The sequence below is a fragment of the Archocentrus centrarchus genome, chromosome 3 (assembly GCF_007364275.1).
Source record: "Archocentrus centrarchus isolate MPI-CPG fArcCen1 chromosome 3, fArcCen1, whole genome shotgun sequence".
NCBI lineage: Eukaryota > Metazoa > Chordata > Actinopteri > Cichliformes > Cichlidae > Archocentrus > Archocentrus centrarchus.
In genome coordinates, this window is record NC_044348.1 from 35379443 (window position 1) to 35401022 (window position 21580).

Here is a 21580-nt window from a genome sequence, read left to right on the forward strand (position 1 = left end):
CTGCTGCTGTATGAAATTAAGCCCTAAGTTGTAATAAAGTAGACCTCCTCCATCAGTTATTGTGCACCTGCAGCAGGAATATTCTGATAAGTCGTGACATAAATAGAAACTGCAGATTTGATCAATAATGCACAGATTTCCCTACAGCAGAGCAGCAGCAGTGACTTGATTCTGTCCATGAGGCCAAACAGAGGTCAGAAGTTACAGGACACGAAGTTCAGACTCAAACAGCGAAAGCAAACCACAGAGCTCCACCGTCTCCAGGCGGAGGCAGAAGTTTGTTTTCAGGACGTTCTGACAGGAAGTCTGCGTGTGTGCTGTGACCCTGTTTAAATAACACCCATCCACTCTCAGCACGTGTGAGCCACTTTTAAAGGTGTCTCAGTTTTGTCCCCAGTGTGTGAGGAGACCCCCTCCTGCAGTGGGCAGCTACTCCAAAGCTGTTCTCTTCTATATGCATGTGTTTTGTTGTTACAGCGGCATCAACACAGTGGATGCTTCTGCATCATCCCACACACTGCCACCTATTGGTCAGCCATGGGAAGTTGATTTTATCATTTTTGTTATTTGAATGTAATTAACAGGATCAGAGAATACTAGCAGCAGGAACAGCAGATCTGAGGGTGCAATATCACTTTCTGTTATCGGTTTGTTAAACACATATTTCTCTGGTTCAAAGGTCAAACGCGTGGTGTCTATCCGAGTGGATTTGTTTGTAACTCCATGAAAAAAAAAAAATCTTGCCTTTTTCATAATTTATGCATGAAAGGGTTAAATGATGATGAGCTAGAACATGTACGGGGCTGTGGCGTTAGCAGCAGAGTTTTTGTCTGTTAATCACAGGGTTGGTGGTTTGATTCCAGGCCCGAGTCCCTCCAGCTGGTGAACAGATAGTTATTGTTTTGTGGTCCCTCCACTTCTAAAATTAATCTGCAGAAAACCCTGAAAACAAACTTCTGACATGCTCTCCACCTTCCTCAGAGTCAATTAATCTGCCACTAAAAATAGTTCCAAACAAATACACCAGGTCCTCCTGTTTATCTGATCCAGCTACAGAGAGCTGCTGGAAGGAATGACTAAACCTTCTCAGAGAGATTTAGGACTTCAGCAGAGCAGAGAGCCACAGACAGGACCTCAGCTAATTTATACAATTATGTCCTGAAACCACAAAGACCAGCAGCTTTCTGAGTCCCACCAGTCTGACCCCATTTTACCTGCTTTAAGGTAAAAAAAAAACAATAGAAACAAAGGACTAAAGACAGGAAGTTGAAACCAAGGAGAGAGAAACCAACATGCTGCTGTTTGAGTCTAAACATGAGATTGATGACAATGAAATTTGGACCATCAGACACTTTAAATGAACTGTTCACCTGCCTCTACCTTTTAATCTGAAAGGTTCCTGTAACAGCTGGTGCAGATTAAAACCAGCAGTGACCTCTGACCTCTGCGGATCGGTCACATGAAGCTCAGACTACAAGAGAGAAGATCAAATCTAAGAGTTGCAGCTGCGGGAGGATGGATGATGAGCTGGCTTCCTATTGGATGGCCCAACAGGAAGCACATGATGTCTGCGCGTGTCTTGAAGCTGCTGAATGGTGGGAGTCCTGCCCTGCTCTGCAGGTGGCTGATGTTTCACTGATCTGGGACCTGCTGTTACAGCTGGGTGGGCCCTCGGCTGTGAGGCTCAGGGGGGGGCGCTGTCACCAGGCTCCTCAGGTACACGCAGGGGGTCCTCCTCCTCCCGGAGCTGGGGGCTGAACCAGGCGGTGGTGGAGGAGGTGGCAAGGGACCAGGAGGCTTCAGAGAAGACATGAGTGGCTGCATCTCTGGGGACACTCTCCCTTCCTCCTCCTCCTCCTCCTCCTCTTCCTTCTCCTTCTTTTTCTTCTTGTCTGGGAAGAGGAAGGAGCCCTGCGACACCTGAGCTCCAATGGAGAATGTGCTGCCTGCTGCACTGCCAGGTGGTGTGTAGGAGGCCGGGCGGGGTCCGCCCAGTCTGGAGAGGGCGCTCACCCGTGGGTGGACGGGCTCGGCAGGGGCCGGTGGTGAAGAAATGCTCTCCAGAGAGGAAATGCTCTGATTCCAGGCCTGCTGGAGGTCCACTGGGATGATCTTTGTGGACTCCAAAGACACACAGGGGGGAGGCGAGCCCAGACTGCCCTTCCACGGCAAATGACTGTCTTCCCTGGTTGGTGAAGGGGGTGCAGGTGGTGGTGAGGGGGGTCCGGGTGGTGGTGGTGGTAGCAGAGGAATCTGGCACCCTTCCAGAGTTGCTGGGACTGAAAGAGGAGACAACAGCAGGACAGGTACTGATCAGCAGATGCAGGAAGACTCAAAGGTTCCTACACCTTTAAGAAAAAGGAGGGCCTCCTGCTTTCCTTTGTTTACTCATCATTGTTTTTAATTCATGTGAGCTCAATTTAGGGTTCACCTCATAGACTGTAAATCAAAGTTGGTCATAGCCTCTGGGTCCAAGGCTGAAGTGCTTTAAATCGGCATTCTTTCTAACAGCCAGCAGGGGGCGACTCCTCTGGTTTCTACAAGAAGTCTGTGTTAAAGTCTTTGACCCTATGACCCTAAAACTCACTTATTTTGAAAATTATGGTCAATTTAGAAGAAAACAGACAATAACTGAAGAAATGCTTTAAAGTGTGTTTGCCTTATGATCAATAACATCACACACCATCGTTTATATCCAGATGTTTCTGTTTGAGTCCATTTTACCTGATTTGGGTCGCTGCTTTGGCGTATCAGCCTTCCTCGCCACGAAAGTGATCCCAACGTCTTCGTCTTTCTCTGGGTCCGAATGTTCGGCTTTGCCCTCCTCCGGCTCCACGGGAACAACCACCGGATCTGCACACAGAGATTCACAGCTGCTGATGGGGGGGCGAATCAGCTGCTCAGTCTGCAGCTCACTGGCTGATCAATCTGATCATGTGACCTTATTAAATACTGAACGGCTCCTTTAAATAAAAGGATTCCATAAATAAATCTTCTGTAAAATGATGACAGGAATCTTTGATTGGTTGTTCAGAAAAACCGCAGGTGTAGGTGTGTCGGGAGGAGGAAAGGGCCCGCCGAGGCCGCTGCAGCTCTCTCAGCGTCGTTACCTTTGTCCTGCCAGCTGACGTTGCGTCTGGGTTTGTCGCCGCCGTCCTCCTTGACGTCGGATCCTCGCCGCTGTTGAAAGAGGAGAGAACAAACTCAGTCAGCCGCAGCGGGAAGCAGTCGGCCTTCAATCAGCAGCGCTCCGTCCTTCATGACAGACCGCGGCCAAAGCTTCCACACTGTAATCCAGCAGCTGCCTCACGGGCTCACGTTACAGTCAGGGGGCTGTTTGACAAACAGGAGTGTGTGTGTGTGTGTGTGTGTGTGTGTGTGCTGAAATCATGATTAAAACCTTTGAACTGTGTCTCTGCGTCACCGTCCCGGCGTGCTCAGCTGTGTATGAAACGTTTACAGAAGTCTAAAATACAGATTGTGGGTCCCGTCCAAACACCGATCCACCGCGGGTCCAATCTGTGGACGCCGCTGTGTCATTTAGAGGCTGTTAGTGGTTGAACAGGATCCTTTGTGAACACAGCTCCTGCTTTGCTTCAGAACATGTTTCTTTTCTTTTAAAGAAATCAGCAGGTAATTTTCCATCTGTAGACTTCAGTTTACTGCGCCTTCAGTCAGCACAGCTTCATGTTTGTGTGCATCAGTAAACTAAATGAATAATCACATCTGTATAATCAGCCTCACCCACACAAAGCAAACAGTGAACCCTCGCTGATCCTTCCAGCTCACCCTCACATTATGAGACTGAGCTGCAAACGATCACTGCTTTCCTGAACTTACAGATATGCACACAATAAAAATGTAGAATTTGGAACAATGAAACCTGTACTGTGCAAAAAAAAAAAAAAAGATGCATGATGAGCATTTATCCCAAAACCAGCCTGATGACAGTAAAGCAAAATCAGGCTGCTGAAGATCTGCGCACAGCTCAGTGACTCACTCACAGCTCAGTCAACATTAGTTATCGTCACACAACACGAGGTCGCACAATCAAACTGTCTACACAACATTCAGCCATAAAATGTTGATTTAACCCCTTAACTGGCAGCAAATAAAATCACCTGAAACAACTACATAACACCCTCTGGTTATTATTGGCTCTGAACAACCCATTTCATAGCCTATTAATCGGCTGCGTCTGGTCCGCGGGCCGAATGAAGTGCATTTATATGGCAGGCTAGACCCGCCCATTTTGACTGACACCTCATTCGGCCAATCATGTTAAGAAATGGGTTTCCCAGAGCCAATAATACTCAGAGGGCGTCACGTAGCTTTGTCAGGTGATTTGGTGCAGCCAGTTACATGATTGGCCGAATGACGTGTCAATAAAAATGGGAGGGTCTAGCCTGCCATATAAAAGGGACTACAAACGGCCCGTCACCGGGCCCTTGCCAGTTAAGGGGCTACGTCCATTTATAGTCTGACTGTGAACATGAAACCGAGGCAAACATATTCCAATTTTTCTCCATCACCACCAGGAGGCGTCTGATCATTCTGAAAACATCCAAGCAGAGCAACACTTTAAAAACAGAGGAAGCAGCAGGCTGATGCTGCCAGTCTGCACTCAGGAAACTGACTGAAAACATCCCTGAAAATGAGCCCAAATCCAGTCCATACCCAGAGCCGTGATTTCAGCATCAGAGCCAGCCTGCTTTACATGGAAAGTGGGGCAGACTAAACCCTGGACCAGCCTAAAACTGTATGTTAAAAACCTAGTGCTGAGCCCTGAGGAGGACACTCCTTTTTCTGTGATTTCTATATAAACGTGTCTCACCTTCTTCAGGCTGCGCTCCTTCTTGTGCCGTTTGTATCGGGTGGATTTGAAGGTCTCCATGCGGCTCCTCATGTTCCTCTGAAACACCTCCCGGTCCTGACGCTCCTTCTCCCCCAGCGGCATGAAGTGACGACTGTAGTGGGACTGATACTGAAACCAAGCACACCACGACTCAGTCAGAGATCAGGATCGGCCTCGGACACGCCAACACATTTCATCAGGAACAGCTAATCCCAGTGACCCCTGCTGCTCTGGTGTTCGCTGTTTTGGCTTTACAGCCTCTTTAAAGTTCTCAGTGATCCCTTTAGAGACCCTGAAACATCTTAAAATCCCTTTGAGTACCCTCTAGCACACTGTCCAGAGCTTTAAGCACACTGACCCGTCTCCTGGGTTTGTACAGGTTCCCAGCAAGGACATGGTGCGTCTCCATGTCCTCCTCCACTTTGGCTCCAGGAACGTTATCGATCACCTGGAGGTCCAGACACACACCGCTGCCGTTCTCCCGGCTGGAACAGACAAACATCAGCATCCGTTCAGGTCATTCAGAGCAGAGAGTTTCATTCTTCAGTCTGAAACATCTTAAAGTTAAGACTTTTTGGTTTAACTGGAGCTGCGGAGGCTGAAACCTGAAACTTTTATTGGTTTTAACTTGGGATCTGATTTTTGGCTGAAGCTTCAAAGAAGACCAATAATTGTTTGTCTTTGTGTGAGAACAAACACCAGCAGGTGACAGAAGACTTCCTGTTATTTCTGTCTGGGCAGTTTTTGCAGTCATGTGACTCACAGGTAGTTTGTGACGTTGGTGACTTCAGGGAACGAGGCTCTGCTGGCCATCGAGGGCAGAGACAGTCTGGCCGAGGTCAGGACGTTCCCACCCTGCACACACACACACACACACACACACACAGACACACACACACACACACACACACACACACACAGATGAATGTCAGCAGTGAAAACATGGCTTCCTGCAGGTGAACAGCCTATAAATCAGCTGGTATAACCATAAAGTTACTCTTTGGTGCTTCCAACCATGAGGTCCCCTCAAAGGATGAAAATGAAATGAAGCCTTTGCTGAAGAGCCAAAAGCTGCAGTTCCTCTGATGTCCAGCAGAGGCTCCAGCAGTCAGTTAAAATGTCTGTACAGCAGAAATAAAGAGACTCTGCAGCTTCATAACAACTCTTTTTCTTTTAATAACTTATCTACCCGGATACTGAAGTTAGGGGTGTGGCCGCTTTGACTGACAGGTGTCCTGACAGGTAGAACTGTAGCCATCTGGCTTCACCTTTGCTAATCACCGAACTGGAGCTCTCCACCCCTCTCACCTGTACTGCTGTTTATCCATCCAGGCTGTTTTGGTGTGATTTACTCAGATTATGAGTTATCTGCTGTGGGAAACACCTTATGCTGCTCAAAACATCGCTTAAAAATCTATTTCCAGAATCACGACCCGTTTACTAAGAAAACACGTTTCATGTAGGAACATGTGCCAGACTGTCACTGACATCAGCCTCTAGCCAGAAAGTGAATAAATTAGATTAAAACAATAAAGTTATTGATTTTATTTAATTCTGCGTACAGCAGTTCTGCTGTGAATCTTTTTTATTACAAACTTTTTGGGTTTTTTGGAGGGGGTATTTTTTATGCTCCTCAAAAACATACATACAATGGAAAAAAGATGGATATTCATATAATAAAGCTGTGTTCTGCTTCATGAAGCCTTCCTGGTTCCCCCATAAATCTGTTCAGGATTTTCCTGATAAATCACACTGACCGCCGCTCTGACTCTAACGTTGGCCTCGAGGGAGGACTGAGCGTTTGCCTGGAGGCCCCTCACTGTGTTTCAGTGATTTATTAAAGCTTTCAGCTCGTGCGAGGTCTGTTTCACTTTGCAGAGGAGCAAAGTTTCATTTCAGACTCGTCAAAGGAAACATCAACAAGTCGACTCAGAGAAAGCTGAGACAGATTTAAAAACATTCAAACTTGGGAATAAAGCAACAAAGCAGACAAGTATCTTCCACAGCAGATCATCTGCCTCCATCTCACCCTATCCCAGGTTCTTCCTCTGTCACACCAACTCTAGCATGTCCTCCTTCATCCATAAATCTTCTCTGACATCTTCCTCTTCTCCTCCTGCCCGGCAGCTCCATCTTTTGTACAGTATATCCTCTCTCCCTCCTCTGCACATGTCCAAACCACCTCAGCCTCTCTGACTTTGTCTCCAAACTGCTCAGCCTGAGCTGTCCTTCAGATGGACTCATTTCTAATCCTGTCCATCCTGCTCACTCCCAGTAAAAATATTAACATCTCCAGCTTTGCTTCCTGTCCTTGTGTCAGAGCCACCGTCTCCAAACCATCCATCACAGCAGGTCTCACCACCATCCTGTAAACCTTCCCTTTCAGTCTGGCTGCTCTAAAATGACTCAGTAGAATAAAATACCAGAATAAAATAAAACTAAATAGAAAAGTTAGCTTTCTAAGTGTTACAGAAATAACCAGAGTGAATGTCAGACGACACTGACGTGGCTGAGTATGTGAGTTTAACCCTGTAAGGTGTAACTCATTATTGGTGATGACCCTAACCTTCACAGAATATCTGATCTAGCTGCTGTTAGCCTCTGTTAGCTGCTGTTAGCCTCTGTTAGCTGCTGTCAGCCTCTGTTAGCTGCTGTCAGCCTCTGTTAGCTGCTGTTAGCTGGTATTAGTGAAACTCTTTGAGGTGGATCTAACATTGCTGGACTTGGACACAGAATAAACTCTCATATGATGTGGGGATGTTTCTCAGAGGGAAAGTGTGATTTTTCAGACACTTTGAAGGGTCTGAAAAACATTATGCTAACATTAACATAGTGCCAACATTAGCTTATAATCAGCTGCTGTTGTTCAGCCAGGTCTTGTCAGCTGTCCGGAAATGAGAGGGTCACATGTCTGCAGGGCTGGACTGGTAATCGGGAGTACCGGGCATTTGCCCGTGGGCCGACAGTCCTCAGGGGCCGATGCTGTTGGATTTTATTTTCTTCACTTCTTTTTTTTTTTCTAAGAGACCGGCCCACAATTTAGAGGGGGCGGCCCATTGGCCCATCTTCAGTATAGACAGTGGATGGAACCAATCAGCATATAGGATGAAAGCGGCCCCACCCTTTCGCTGCGTGGTTCCCTGTAACTCCCGCTAGTAGTTTCAGTGTTGAGCGCCTGTGTTAAAGGAGAGGGAACATGGAGAAACCGAAGCGGTTAAAATGTTACAAAATGTGCAAAGACCACAGACATGTTCGCTGCTGTAGCCTCCACGTCCTCTGTAACAGCAATGCTCCAGCAACAGCAGCTGTAGGCAGAGCGGGCCAGAGGCATGGGCGACATATGCCATTGACCACCAGGGGGCCCCCAAGCTCATCCACATTTGTCATGAAACTTTTTTGGTTTGTTTTAATTTTTTACAAATGCCAATTTCCTAAAAGAAAGAAGAGACTATTCTAACTGCCCAGATTTGTACACTTGTAACAACAGTAATTTAATGTGCAGGCTACGCTCTAATATTTCTGTGTCAGAGTGATACTGAAAAGCTAATTCATGCATTTATTACTTCTAGGCTGGACTATTGTAATTCATTATTATCAGGCTGTCCTAAAAGCTCCCTGAAAAGCCTTCAGCTGATCCAAAATGCTGCAGCTAGAGTACTGACAGGGACTAGAAAGAGAGAGCAGATTTCTACTGGCTTCTCTTCATTGGCTCATAGTACCATATCACCCCAACAGAGCACTTCTCTCTCAGACTGCTGGCTTACTTGTGGTTCCTCGGATACTTAAGAGTAGAATGGGAGGCAGAGCCTTCAGCTTTCAGGCCCCTCTTCTGTGGAACCAGCTCCCAGCTTGGATTCAGGAGACAGCCACCCTCTCTATTTTTAAGATTAGGATGACTGTTGGGTTTTCTCTGTAATTATTGTAGGGTCTTTACTTTACAGTACAAAGTGCCTTGATGTGACTGTTTGTTGTGAGCTGGTGCTGTATAAATAAAATTGAATTGAAAAGGCTGAAACAGTAATGCATCCTAAAAAAATTAATAATCCACTTTAACCCTCCAGCATTAATAACGGTTACGTTCAGGGGACAATGAAGTGGTATGAAGGGGCCCCAAATCAAATCTTGCTTAGGGCCCCTTCAAGGCTTGGGCCCCTCTGCTGTAGGTGAAGACAGCAGCAGCAGGGAGAGGAGCAGCCAGAGATGCAGGCTTTGGAAACCGAGGGACAGAGTGAGCAGGAAAGTGTAGCACATACGAAGGTAGTAACAGTAGGATAATACAGGGACTTTGAGGTGATGGAGGTAACATTAGGTCTGTTACATGAGAATGATGAGCAATGGCATTGATTAGCATCAATATTTATTGGTATTTGCATACTTCCTAACATCTGGCAGCCGTGGCACCTTAATCTGATAAAATAGCAAACGGTCAAGGCCGAGAAGTGTTGGATCAGCAGCAAGTGTCCATTTTAGGCTACACCATAGCATTTTAGATAATTAGGTTAAAGGTGTGTTAAAGGCTGCACAGTAGTTTGAATTTGTAGCCTCTATGCTGCTTAAACATGTTTTAAAAAGCACTAAAATCAAAATAACAGATTTAAAAAAAAAAAAGCTAAATAAGTAGAAGCTTTGCAATTTAAGCATTACTAAACAAAGTGTTAAAAAAAGTATAAAAGTATTATTAGCAAAAGTGCCCACATTGAATAAGAGAAAGACAGTGTGAAATGCTTCTAAGACATAGTTGTGGGCCGGTCTAAGCCAAAAATGCCAGGGCTGATTTTTTGCCCCAGTCCAGCCCTGCATGTCTGATCTGTTGACAGTAAGTAATTGCAGCAGTATTGGGAATAAATAAGCATGTTTATGCAGCTTTTAGGGTGTTAGAGCCCTGACTTCAGTTCAGGAGATGAAGCTGGAGGTGAGGAGGAAGAGGGTGAGGTGGAGATGAAGGAGGAGAGAGGAGTGGTGGAGTAGGAGAAAGACATAAGATGATGAAATTCTATCTGTACAAATGTTAACTGGTCACATATAGTTTGTGATCTTATCATCAATAGTAACCTATAAGGCCATGTATATAAAATGTGATGAGGCGGCACGACGACATCCATCTCACCCACTGTATTCAACATGGTGGCTTCCACGCAGCAGCAGCCGCTCCAATGTATTTTTATGTTTATGTTTTTATGTTTATGAGTTTATGAGAAGGCATCAGTTTGTTGGAAGATGTAATTACACACAAATCTCTGTATATTTATGAGGACAATATTCTTTTCTTCTATTAAATAACCTGAAAAAAAATGCTGACTGTACCTTTAAAACAAAGACTAGAATCGGGTGAAAATTGGAGAAAATGATGTGCACATGACGAGACAAACATACAAACAGCTCTGAATCAACCTGTTTTATCCAAGGTTTCTTACAAAGCTGCAGCCTGTCAAAGTAAAAGCACCCAGAGTTGTATGAATGATCCTACGTTAAATGTTTCTGCTCTGTTGTCTCTCAGCTTCACACAGAGCCTCCACCAAACTGCAGCCCACAGGCTCCACCTGGTGGCTTTTACAGTAACTCACAGCCAGGATGTCGTCACTCAGTCCATGAAATGTGCAAGTCACTGTCAGTGCAGACAGATTACACCTTATATACATTTACAGGCCCCATACAGTCTTCTTCTCATATTCAGATGTCTTGTTTTGCCCAGAAATTAAACACAAAAACCAAAATTGAGTTTCAAGGACTTTTACTTGCTGCTGTTCATTGTTACCTCCACCAAGGAGGTTATGTTTTCGGTCGTGTTGGTTTGTTTGATTGTCAGCAGGATTACTCCAAAAGTTATGAATGGATTTTGGTGCAATTTGGTGGAGTGGTTGTAAATGACAAGAGGAAGAAGTGATTAAATTTTGGCAGTGATCCGGATCACGATCTGGATCCAGATTAGATACACGTATTACAGCATCAGTGACCCTGTGGCCTTGGTGGAGGTTTGCGCTCTCTGAGTGCTTCTAGTTAAAACTATGATTAATGAACAGCAGCTCAACAGAATTCCTGTCATTCTGACTCAGGTTAAGGACTCGCTCACAGATTTCATTCTTTGCAGTTAATGATACGAATAATTAGATGTTTGTTTCCTACCTGGTCGATGACGCTGAGTGGCGTCCCTGATGTTGATCTTCTGATAAGCCTCCCACAGTTCGCTCTTCCTGTAGACAGACTTGCCTCAGCAGCAGCTTACTCAGGTAGTTCTTGTCAAACTGTTCCCACCTGAGCTCAGACAGAGAGAAACATGTCAAACACTGTGACTCTGGAGCTCGTTCTGATGCTGCTATAATGATACGTGATGTCGGGGAACTCACTGTGTCTCTCCAGTGGTGATATCCCTGCAGCCCTGCAATGTCCTCCACCGCAGTCAGGATGTGGTTCGAAAGCCTGGAGACATCAGTGAGAATGGTTAACAGAAGGAAGAAAGAAGGAGGAGGATGAGGGAGGAGGAGGAGGAAGGGAAGAAGGAGAAGGAGGAAGAGGAAGGGAAGAAGAAAGAACTAGGACGCTGTCTTGCCTCCTCATTCTTTATCTTGCTTCTTTCTCTTCTTCTTCTTCCTCCTTCCTTCCCTTCTTCTTCTTCTTCCTTCCTCCTTCTCTCCTTCCTCTCCTTCTCTCTTCTTCTTCTCTCCCTTTCCTCCTCCGTCGAGAGGAGTGTCCCCCTCTCGTGGATCTCCTCGTTTGATGGTGGGCTTCCTGTTGGTGGCACGAGGAACTTTGAGCCACTTCACCAGCGGTTTGATGGTCAGACCCTGATGGGAACAGAAGAGCCTCAGAGAGGTTCTGGTCAGAAGTATGTGGACAGCTGCCCTCTGCAGTCTAAGCTAAACTATCACAGTGAGACCAAACCATCAAAAACAGACACAGACATTTATCTTTGCTGTGTAAACGTTTGAAGGCACCAGTGAATGTTTTCTACATATTCATGAACCTGCTGCAGCAGTATTATAATAACAGTAATAATATTGGTTTCTGGCACTGCTTTAACTCCAGTCTTGATGCAGAAGAGTATCAACATTGATCCCTCAACATTAAAACCTCCCAAAACCAAAAGCACTGCATCATATCTTGCCTCATGTCTCTGCTGCAGCTCCCTCTGAAGAAGTCTCAGTCTGAACGTTTTGCTTTTGCTGTTTGTCTAATGAATCTGTGAAACAGCCCATAAACCTTAAGAGATGATATCATCATAATCCAGTTTATGTTATTATCCAAATGATAAGCCATCATCTGTTTCATTGAGGCAATAACTCAGTAACAGAAGACTTTTTTGGAGCCACGACCATCTGCTGAGGTCTGTGATTCATGATGGGAGAGAAGAAATCAAAGGTCCTTCAGCCTGAACACGAACTCATGAGCAGTCTTTAGATTTATTGTGGCTTTGCACTTTTTAAACACTCTAATTCACTGGGCTGCTTCTGATGTTTTTAACATAGATAAGCTGGATGTGCTTATTTTACCTAAATTAATATGATATGAAGGACGTGCATGTGTGCATTGCCCACGAGGGTTGAGAAGAGGGAAAGAAGGACCTGTCAGTCCTCCTAACATCCTGATGCGGTCCATGCTGGATCCTCATCCTGACTGTTTGGAGCGGACTCTGTCTGCTGAGTTACAGCTATCATGGGAAGGCCTTAAACGGTCATGTTCACTGGAGAGCAATGACCCGACTTTCTGCTTTTTGGTATCAAGGACAACCTGGCTGCATGCTGTGCAGAACCGCACCGAGAGCAGTAGAAAGAAAACTGTCTGTGGATGAAGGAACCTCAGAACAGGGATGGTTACACCTGCTGTTGTTACCTGTCCTTCTCTAGGGTAAAAAAACAGCATTTCACAAAAAATTAATGTAGAAACAAGATGTATCACCGAGTCCTCCTTACCTTCTGTTTCCTCCTGATTCACTTGGAACCGCAGTGATACTGTGGATCACTCATACTTTCATATGCTGATGATACACAGCTTTATGTTGCTGTGTCTCCTGATGCTCCTGAACTCAGCTGCACGTCTGCTGATGAGTATTAGTATTACCAGAAAACAAGCTCACGTTACACCAATTCTAAGGTCTCAGCACTGGCTCCAAGTCTGCTTCAGAGTGGATTTTAAGATCCTTTTACTGGTGTTTGAGACTCTCAGTGGTTTAAGGCCTTTCTAACTTTAACACTAGAAGCCCTCAGGTCATTTAAATGTGCCTAAAATTAGAACTAAAACTCACGGAGAAGCATCTTTAAGTGCTCCACGTTTATGAAACTACCTGATGACCTGAGTGCTGCTGAGGCTGGTCAGATTTTTTAAGCCAAACTCAAGATCTTCCTTTACTGACATGTTTTCATTTCATTATTTGTTCACGTGTTTATGCCTTTTTTTTATATTTACATCTCTATTATTTCATCTTAGTTAACTAATGATTTTTGACTCCCGTGTTTCTGTGTAACAATCTTGGTATGACAGGATTTCCTCGTTTCCTGCCACAGCTCAGACTACATGAATGGGGTCCGGTGGGTGTCGAATGTCTAAAGGTGGAGGTGTAGGGATGGAGGGGTGATGAGAAGGTGCAGTGAAGGTGATGTATGTTGAAAATAGGTTGAAATTGGAGAGCGCTAATGATTCTGTTGTGAACTTAACCATCATGAACATGAGGGGAGCAGTGCCGCCTCGGGTCTCCCTTTGGCCACGCCCCTGGTTACTCCTCTTTTTGTATGTGAATCGTGTAACCACAGTGTGAGTCCGTCTGTCACCTGACCCCTTTGATTCGTTTGGTTGGATTTCGAGGAACGTGCAGAGCGGCGCCTCAGCTACCTGGAACATGACGGTGAAGAAGACGACCACGATCGTCGTTGCGACGAAGTAATCCTTGGCTTTGACTTGCTCGCCATCTAGCAGCACCACAAGGGCAAACGCCACCGCCCCCCGGAGACCGCCATACGACATCACCACCTGGTCGATCTTCTCCAATGGGACGAGACGGAAGCGGTTCAGGACCCAGGTCTGACCAATCACACCTGCAGGAGGAGTGAGAGTTTGTACGTCATCAGATTTTCTGTTTCAGGGTGAAGCTGAAGGCGGTTTTGGACATATTTTCTGGACATGATTAAAATTCTGTGCATCCTCTTTGAAGCTTTGAAGTTCACGTATCAGCAGGGAGAGGTGGAGCAGGTGGAGGAGAAAAGGCTTAAAGGTTAAAAGGGAGATTTTCCTCCATCTGATATGAGCGTGACATTTGAGCGTGCTCAGTTAAAGATCAGCCATGTTAAATGTCACTGAATGAAGCTCACACAGAAAAAGACAAAGCAGTTTTATTCTGCCAGTGAGCATCGAGCAGATGTTTCATTATTTCTGCTTCTTGAGGAAGCCTCGATCTCTGAAACACACCCCAGTTAGATGCTGAACTCTTTCAGAAAGGGTGGGGGGGTAACTGACCGACAGCTCTGAAAATGAAGATGAAGACGAGGGTGCAGGACACCAGGCCCGTGTCCCAGGCCCACTTTGACTTGTCCACGGCTGAGATGCCCAGGAAGATGAAGATTATGGTCTCGGCGATGCTGGCCAGAGTCTTCATCGTGTACTTCACTGTGGTTCGAGACTTCTGGGAAATGTTGGCCTCTACGTATTTGTTGGCTCCGATGCCACAGAAGGTCATGCTGAGACGTGATGAAAAGAGACAGACATGTTATCACGGTGTCAGAGGTCACGCTCTAAAAGTTCAAACCAGACTATATAAAAGATGGATGCAGCCAGCCTGTCATCACCCATCGGTGTGTGGACTCAGGGTGGATGCTGCATGCTTGTATAGGAGTGCCCGCTCAGTCACTCAGTCTGACAACGCTTGTGCAGAAATGGTGCAGTAGCACCTTGACAGCTCATCTAATGTTATCTTGTTGACTCTATTGGAGTCTATTGTGTTCAGTAAGATTTAAAACCAGAGACTGAGACCAAAAACGTATCAGGACAGTGTTTACTGAGGTCAGGTGAGCCGGAGGCTCATTTTCTTACACACTTCTATACAATCAGATTTTCTGCAACCAGAGGAGTCGCCCCCGGCTGACGATCAGAGAAAATGCAGGTTTATGACACTTCTCTGCTCAGGGTCGCGCCTCAGAAGCAGAAACTCCTCCATCTTTTATTTACCGATTGAACTAATGATAGTGGACGGACTTACGACAGGATGGCGGACAGGGAGAAGAGCTCGGCGGTCAGGTAGGCCAAGTAGACCAGCAGGAAGACGAGGAGCGGCTCGATGATCCGGACTTTCTTGGTGAAGCGAGTGATGAAGCCCAGAATGACGGCAAAGATCAGACCCACCATGGTCCCCCCGATACTGACGATGAGGAAGGACGCTGCAGAGGAGGAGGAGGAGGAGGGTAAGTCACAGCAGTGAGTTTCATATCAAACTCTGCTCTCTGTGGACTCACCGACTCCTTTGAAGTAATCTGCTGTCAGCACGTTCTCTGCTCCCACTTCCACAAAGGAAATGTAGACTTTATATAAAACCTGCAGAGCACAGAAAGGTGCAGTTTGGAAGTGGTCTGATCACCAGTGTGCAGGAAAGTGTTTTCTAGGCTTGGGCCGAACCCACTGATGGTTGGGTCTTTTTAATGTTCTGATAATTTTGTGATTCCTCTTGGTTCTTGTAAAGTGCAGTTCCTTAACAGAGCCACCAGATGGTGCCTCATTCTTTTTGTTATGTTGATCAGGAGTGCTCACAGACACTACAGAGACCTCAGCCCTGGGGCTGATAATGAACTCATTGTGAGGTGCTAAACAGCTGTAGTTCCTTAAGTGGCCACTTGAGGCTGCCTCCAAAGGTGAGTCGGACTCCTGAAATCAGCATGTTTCTGCTTCGATTTCTAACCTTTTTGTTTTGTGCTCTATAAATCCATACGAGCTTTAAGGACAGGGCCGTGGCAGCTGCAGCCAGCAGCTACATGAAGTCACTCAGCTGGACCTCAGCACCATTTCTGTGCTGCTGGAGCATTTTTGATGTAATTCATGGCTCAGTGGTGCAGCGGTTTACACATTTGCCTTACATGCAGTAGATTTCTGACCCCTGAGACCAGGAGGGGGTCAGTCCTGTGGGAAGTTTCTGTGTATGAATCTGTTCCAAATCAAATATGAAGATTTATTTTCTGTGGTGACCCTTTGAAATAAGGAGAAGTCTGTGCTTCAGTTTTGGTCCTAAGATTTTATTTGTTTTCTAACTCAGCATGAATTAGATGAACATGTGATGTCACAGTCTCATGTAGGGGCTGCGAGGTGTCGGTCAGCTCTCACGCTGCCAATCACCAAACTGCTGAATTTTTTAACATAACCGTGGTGATAACCAGCTGGATATCAGCCCCTTCAGTGCTCTCTTTTTATGCTCTCACAGTGGGAACCCCCCCCGTCCTCTCTAAGCTGATTCACGCCATACGAATCTCCGCTCCATGCTCACAAATAATCATTTCACAGCAGGAATTCCAGGCATTCCTACTGTTTACAGGACCTTAGTGTGCTGCGTGACAACATTAAATTACAGCATTCGGCCTCTGGAAGCACGCAGCGCTCGGCCGAGCCTGAACTGTGATGATAAACTGACTGAGAAGCATTAGTGCTCTCCGAGCCTGAGAAAATGAACTCCTTCCTCCTTCCTGGACTTGCAGGTCATGACTGCAGCTCTCCCACACTTTGGTTTTTTTCCATTTCTCTGTGGGATTAGCTCATATTCTGAGTGCTGCTGAGGATTAGACAGTCGCAGTGTTAATCTCCTCACAACTGATTAATCTCAGCTTTCTCAAACAGTAATGTGAGAAAATGTGGCGGTTCTGCTCTTCTGACTGTGGTCTGCGTTCATCACGCAGCTCTGCTGCTCAGACTCATGTCATTCATCTGCCTCTCATGAAGCATCATCATCATCATCACTGACCTGCTGGCACTGATACTCAGCCTTTCATTGCTACAACACTTAGTACTACAAATGCAACAAGTGGGTATGAAGTGTTCGCACAAGCACAGCCCACAGTGTGTCCTTGTGTCCTAGTCATTATTGACCTCGTAAGCTGCTCTGTTGCTATAGCAACACGCCTGACATGATGAGGCATGTGTGAGTGTGTGTGTTCACACACAGTGTGTTTCTGCCTTTACATGTAAGTGTTGTGTTTCTGTGTACTGGTTTTCCTCACATCGTGGGGACGTGCATCTGTTTGCCACACTGGACACAAAGTGTCAGCTTCAAATTTAAGGTGTGTGTTTAATGTGTGTGTGTGTGTCTGTGTGTATGTGTGTATGTGTGTCTGTGTGTGTCTGTGTGTGTCTGTGTGTGGTGTGTGTGTCTGTGTGTGGTGTGTGTGCGTGTGTCTGTGTGTGGTGTGTGTGTCTGTGTGTGTCTGTGTGTGGTGTGTGTGTCTGTGTGTGGTGTGTGTGGTGTGTGTGTGTCTGTGTGTGGTGTGTGTGTGTGTGTGTCTGTGTGTGTGTGTGTGTCTGTGTGTGTCTGTGTGTGTCTGTGTGTGTGTCTGTGTGTGGTGTGTGTGTGTGGCCTGTCCCTTCCCCCATCCTTGTGGGAGGCAGAATTGTCGCCTTTCTGATGATTTTTGGTTTTAAATCAGACCGGTCGAGCGAGCTGAGGGGTGTAAAGGATGCAGTCCGACGCCTCACAGAGTCTGACTGTGTGTTTCTCACCACGGTGACGGCGTCGTTGACCAGTGACTCTCCAAACACGATGATGAAGAGTGTTTCATTGACGTGAACCTCCTCGAACACGGCCAGCACCGCCACGGGGTCGACGGCTGAGATCAAGGCGCCGAACAACAGAAGTCCAACAGTCCAGCCTGCACACGCTCGTCTGCACGCACACCCACACACACACACATGTAAACACACAGCAAATGTGAAGAGAGTTTTGTTATCAGGACATCACACCATTAACAGGAACTTCCAGTTTTAAGTTTCCAGTTTTATCATCACAGCAGGAGATTCTTCAGTGTTTCTCAGTGTACTCGCAGTACTTTATACGCACTAATTACCCATAAATCCTTCACTAGACTACATTCAAAGGGACCAGCGGTCAGGTCATACATGTGCTGCATGGTGGGAATTATGAGGCCATGAAATATCAAAGATATTGATATGTGATGAAGTCTGGCAGGAGACTATGATGTTTGCAGATGACACTGATCTGCAGTGAGCAGATGGAGGTGTGCTCTGGAGAACAGAAGATGCTCATACTAAACTGGCCAAAATTTCCTATGAGATCAGCATATGTACAACTAACCCATCCCCCAGCCAGCCAGCCCCCAGCCAGCCAGCCACCCAGCCACCCACAGCCAGCCCCCAGCAGCCAGCAGCCAGCCACCGAGCCACCCAACCACCAAACCACCAAGCACAGCCACCCAGTCCACCTCGACCCAGCCATCCATCACCCCAGCCAGCCAGCCACCAATCCACCCAGCCAGCCACCCCCCCAGCCATCCAGCCAGCCAGCCAGCCCCCAGCCACCAGCCCCCCAGCCCCCAGCCACCCAGCCAGCGAGCCAGCCACCCATCCAGCAGCCAGCCAGCCAGCCAGCCACCCAGCCCCCAGCCCCCCAGCCCCCAGCCACCCAGCCAGCGAGCCAGCCAGCCAGCCAGCCACCCAGCCATCGAGCCAGCCAGCCAGCCAGCCATCCAGCCCCCCAGCCACCCATCCAGCCAGCCAGCCAGCCACCCAGCAGCCAGCCAGCCATCCATCCACCCAGCATATGCCAGCCACCCAGCCAGCCACCCAGCCACCCAGCAGCCCCCCAGCCACCCAGCCAGCCATCCCCCCATCCACCCACCCATCCATCCCCCCATCCACCACCCATCCTCCATCATCCAGCCATCCATCCATCCATCCACCCACCATCCATCCATCCACCCATCCACCCATCCCCATCCCCCCATCCATCCATCCATCCATCCATCCATCCATCCACCCATCCATCCATCCACCCATCCACCCATCCCCCCATACATCTACCCATCCATAGAAAAATTCTCAGGTTTTCAGTTTCAGGGTTTTTTTCAGTCTGTATGAAGTCAGTGAGTTAAAAAGGAGGAGGGCCCACAGCTTGTTTCAGACAGAGGATGAATTGGAGGGCCGACCATAAAGATAAACAAGCTTTGTGCTGATCTTTGAACTGTGCAAAGCTACTCTGATTGAGTAAAATAAAGAACTGGAAATGAGCACCATTATTTTAGTGTTCTGCACTTACTGAACACTAAATGCTGTTCTCTGGCACATTTAGTTCATATTTTTAGAAATGACTCCAAGTTATTGGTTTCCTGGAAAGAGGCGCAGCCTCAAAGGTTAAACCCAGAGAACAACAGCCTGATGGCTGTGAATAGCACGGATTGAGGGCAGACTGTAATTCCTTCTGCACAGACGTGGGGCAGTGTAGAACTGCAGATGCACACCTATGACCTATGACCCCCCTCCCACCCTCCAGTTACTGACCTATGAACCCCAGCAGTTTGGCAGCATACAGAGAGAACCCGGTGCAGAAGGCGTTCCACAGCGTCCCCACCACGGCGTACGTCAGGATGGCTCCCAGGTTGTCGAAGAAGAGCCTGGCTGGCATGAAGTAGCCGGCGTCACCCACGATGGTTGGCAGCAGGAAGAGGAAGAAAGAGCGGGGCTCTAGCGGGTACAGCTGCTTCTTATTGGCTATGAGAACGATGCCGCCCAGGACCAGACCCAGCAGGATCAGCATGCAGCTCTCTGGGACCACGGTGGTGAAGCGCTGGGAGAAGTGGAACACTGCAGGCAGATGCACCAGTTATAAAACAACGCATGAAAAGGTCTGCGTGACGTCTTTTTCCTCCATCTCTTTAAAGTTTCATTCTGCTCGTCTAAAATTACCTTCTCCATTTCTTTTCCTGCAGCAGCTCCTCTTTTTTCCCTCTCCTCCTAATTTCTACTTCAGCTTTACTTTGTCTCCACCTGCTCTGCAAACCTCTGACTCTGCAGCTCCTGACTCACCATTCATCTTAGACCTCGCAGGCGTAGACACACTGTGTACGTGCAGAGATGTGAAGAGTGAATTATCTGCTCTGAATTGTTGATATTTTTGTGTTTGATGAAAAACAAAACAAAAACAGTTGTACCATTGTGCACAGCCCTGAACATGTAGTTATGAATCCATCAAAGTCTGTGGTGAGTCACACACACACACACACACACACACACACACACACACACACACACACACACACACACACACACACACACACTCTGCTGGTGATGCTCCTCATAAATCAGGACAAAGGGAGAAAAAACATCAAAGACTGAACAAACATACGCTGTGTGTCTGTTTCCATGATGATTCATTTACACCAATCAGACGGCTCTGCTACATCAGCCGGGGCTGGAGCACCGACTGGAGCAACCAACCAGGCAAACTGGGAACCTGCCCAGGAGCCCCTGATTTCCTCATTAGAACCTCCATAATTTGATCAGCTGAAGGAGAATGAAGGAGAACTATAACTCATCCTTTATTCTTCATCTTTTAGTTTTATAAAACCGCTGCTGCATGGTTACATTAACCCATCTGAGACAAACTGTGAGGCTGCAAACATTAATTATTAGGTGTGTGATTCAAGATGGCGCCGGTGAGGTCAGCAGCCGTCGTACCTGCTCCTACGCTTTGTTTGTATATATTAGGTTTAGCTCTAATTTTGGACTTTATAATTCCGCCTGCTCTGTGTCATATCACGTATGACAGACAGACTTTTTAATATCAGAATACAGCACTCTGGCTGTATTCTGACACCTTTTTCTCCCGACCCGACTTGGCCTCAGGACATACTGCGTTTCCAGTGGGCCAGCTCAAACAAAGGACGGACCAGGTCACGGACAAGGCCCCGAGGGAAAAGAGCCGGCGTAAGAGAGAGGCTGAGGCGCAGAGCGCACCAAACGCCACTGCCGAGCATCCTGTTGGCTAATGTCCAGTCACTGGATAACAAGCTGGACGAACTCAGGGCCAGGATACAGTTTCAGAGGGACATAAGGGACTGCAACATCATCTGTCTCACGGAGACATGGCTGACTCCCCTCATACCGGACCACGCCGTACAGCCGTCGGAGTTCTTCAGTGTTCATCGCACGGACAGAACGAGTGAGTCTGGAAAATCAAGAGGAGGAGGTGTGTGCCTAATGATTAATAACAACTGGTGTGACAGTAGGAATGTTGTCCCTCTGAAACAATCATGTTCACCTAACCTGGAGCTCCTAACCCTGAAATGCCGTCCCCACTACCTGCCCCGCGAGTTTACTTAGGTCATCTTCAGTGCCGTCTATATTCCACCTCAGGCGGACACAAACACTGCACTATCCGAGCTACATGAGGCTATTTCCACCTATCAGGCTAACCACCGTGATGCGGCTCATCGTAGCCGGGGACTTTAACAGTGCAAACTTGAAAAAGCTGATACCGGAGTTGATTCAACACATCGACTGCCCCACCAGAGGAGAGAGGACCCTAGACCACTGCTACTCTGCATTCAAAGAGGGCTACAAAGCAAAGCCTCTTCCGCCTTTTGGGAAGTCTGACCACACCTCTGTCCTTCTCATGCCGAAATACAAACAACGGCTCAGGCAGGAACCCCCTGCTGTGAGAGAAGTGACACGGTGGTCTGATCAAACAGAGGCCGCTCTGCAGGGTGCGTTGGATTCAACCGACTGGGACATGTTTCGCAGCAGCGCGGGCGG

General features: G+C 47.2%; 1 protein-coding gene across 1 annotated transcript; it reads right to left on the reverse strand.

The window, feature by feature from the left end:
- Positions 1–1383: 1383 nt before the first annotated feature.
- On the reverse strand, positions 1384–19598 carry LOC115772472 (sodium/hydrogen exchanger 5-like). Its single transcript, XM_030718754.1, is given in 19 exon segments — positions 1384–2279; positions 2725–2853; positions 3111–3180; positions 4835–4984; positions 5214–5340; positions 5619–5710; positions 10979–10996; positions 10998–11060; positions 11062–11112; positions 11200–11270; positions 11546–11567; positions 11569–11637; positions 13679–13881; positions 14300–14520; positions 15039–15216; positions 15292–15370; positions 17534–17664; positions 17667–17696; positions 19328–19598. Coding segments are annotated over 19 exon segments (2586 nt in total). The 5' UTR covers positions 19584–19598; the 3' UTR covers positions 1384–1653.
- Between the last annotated feature and the right edge of the window lie 1982 nt (positions 19599–21580).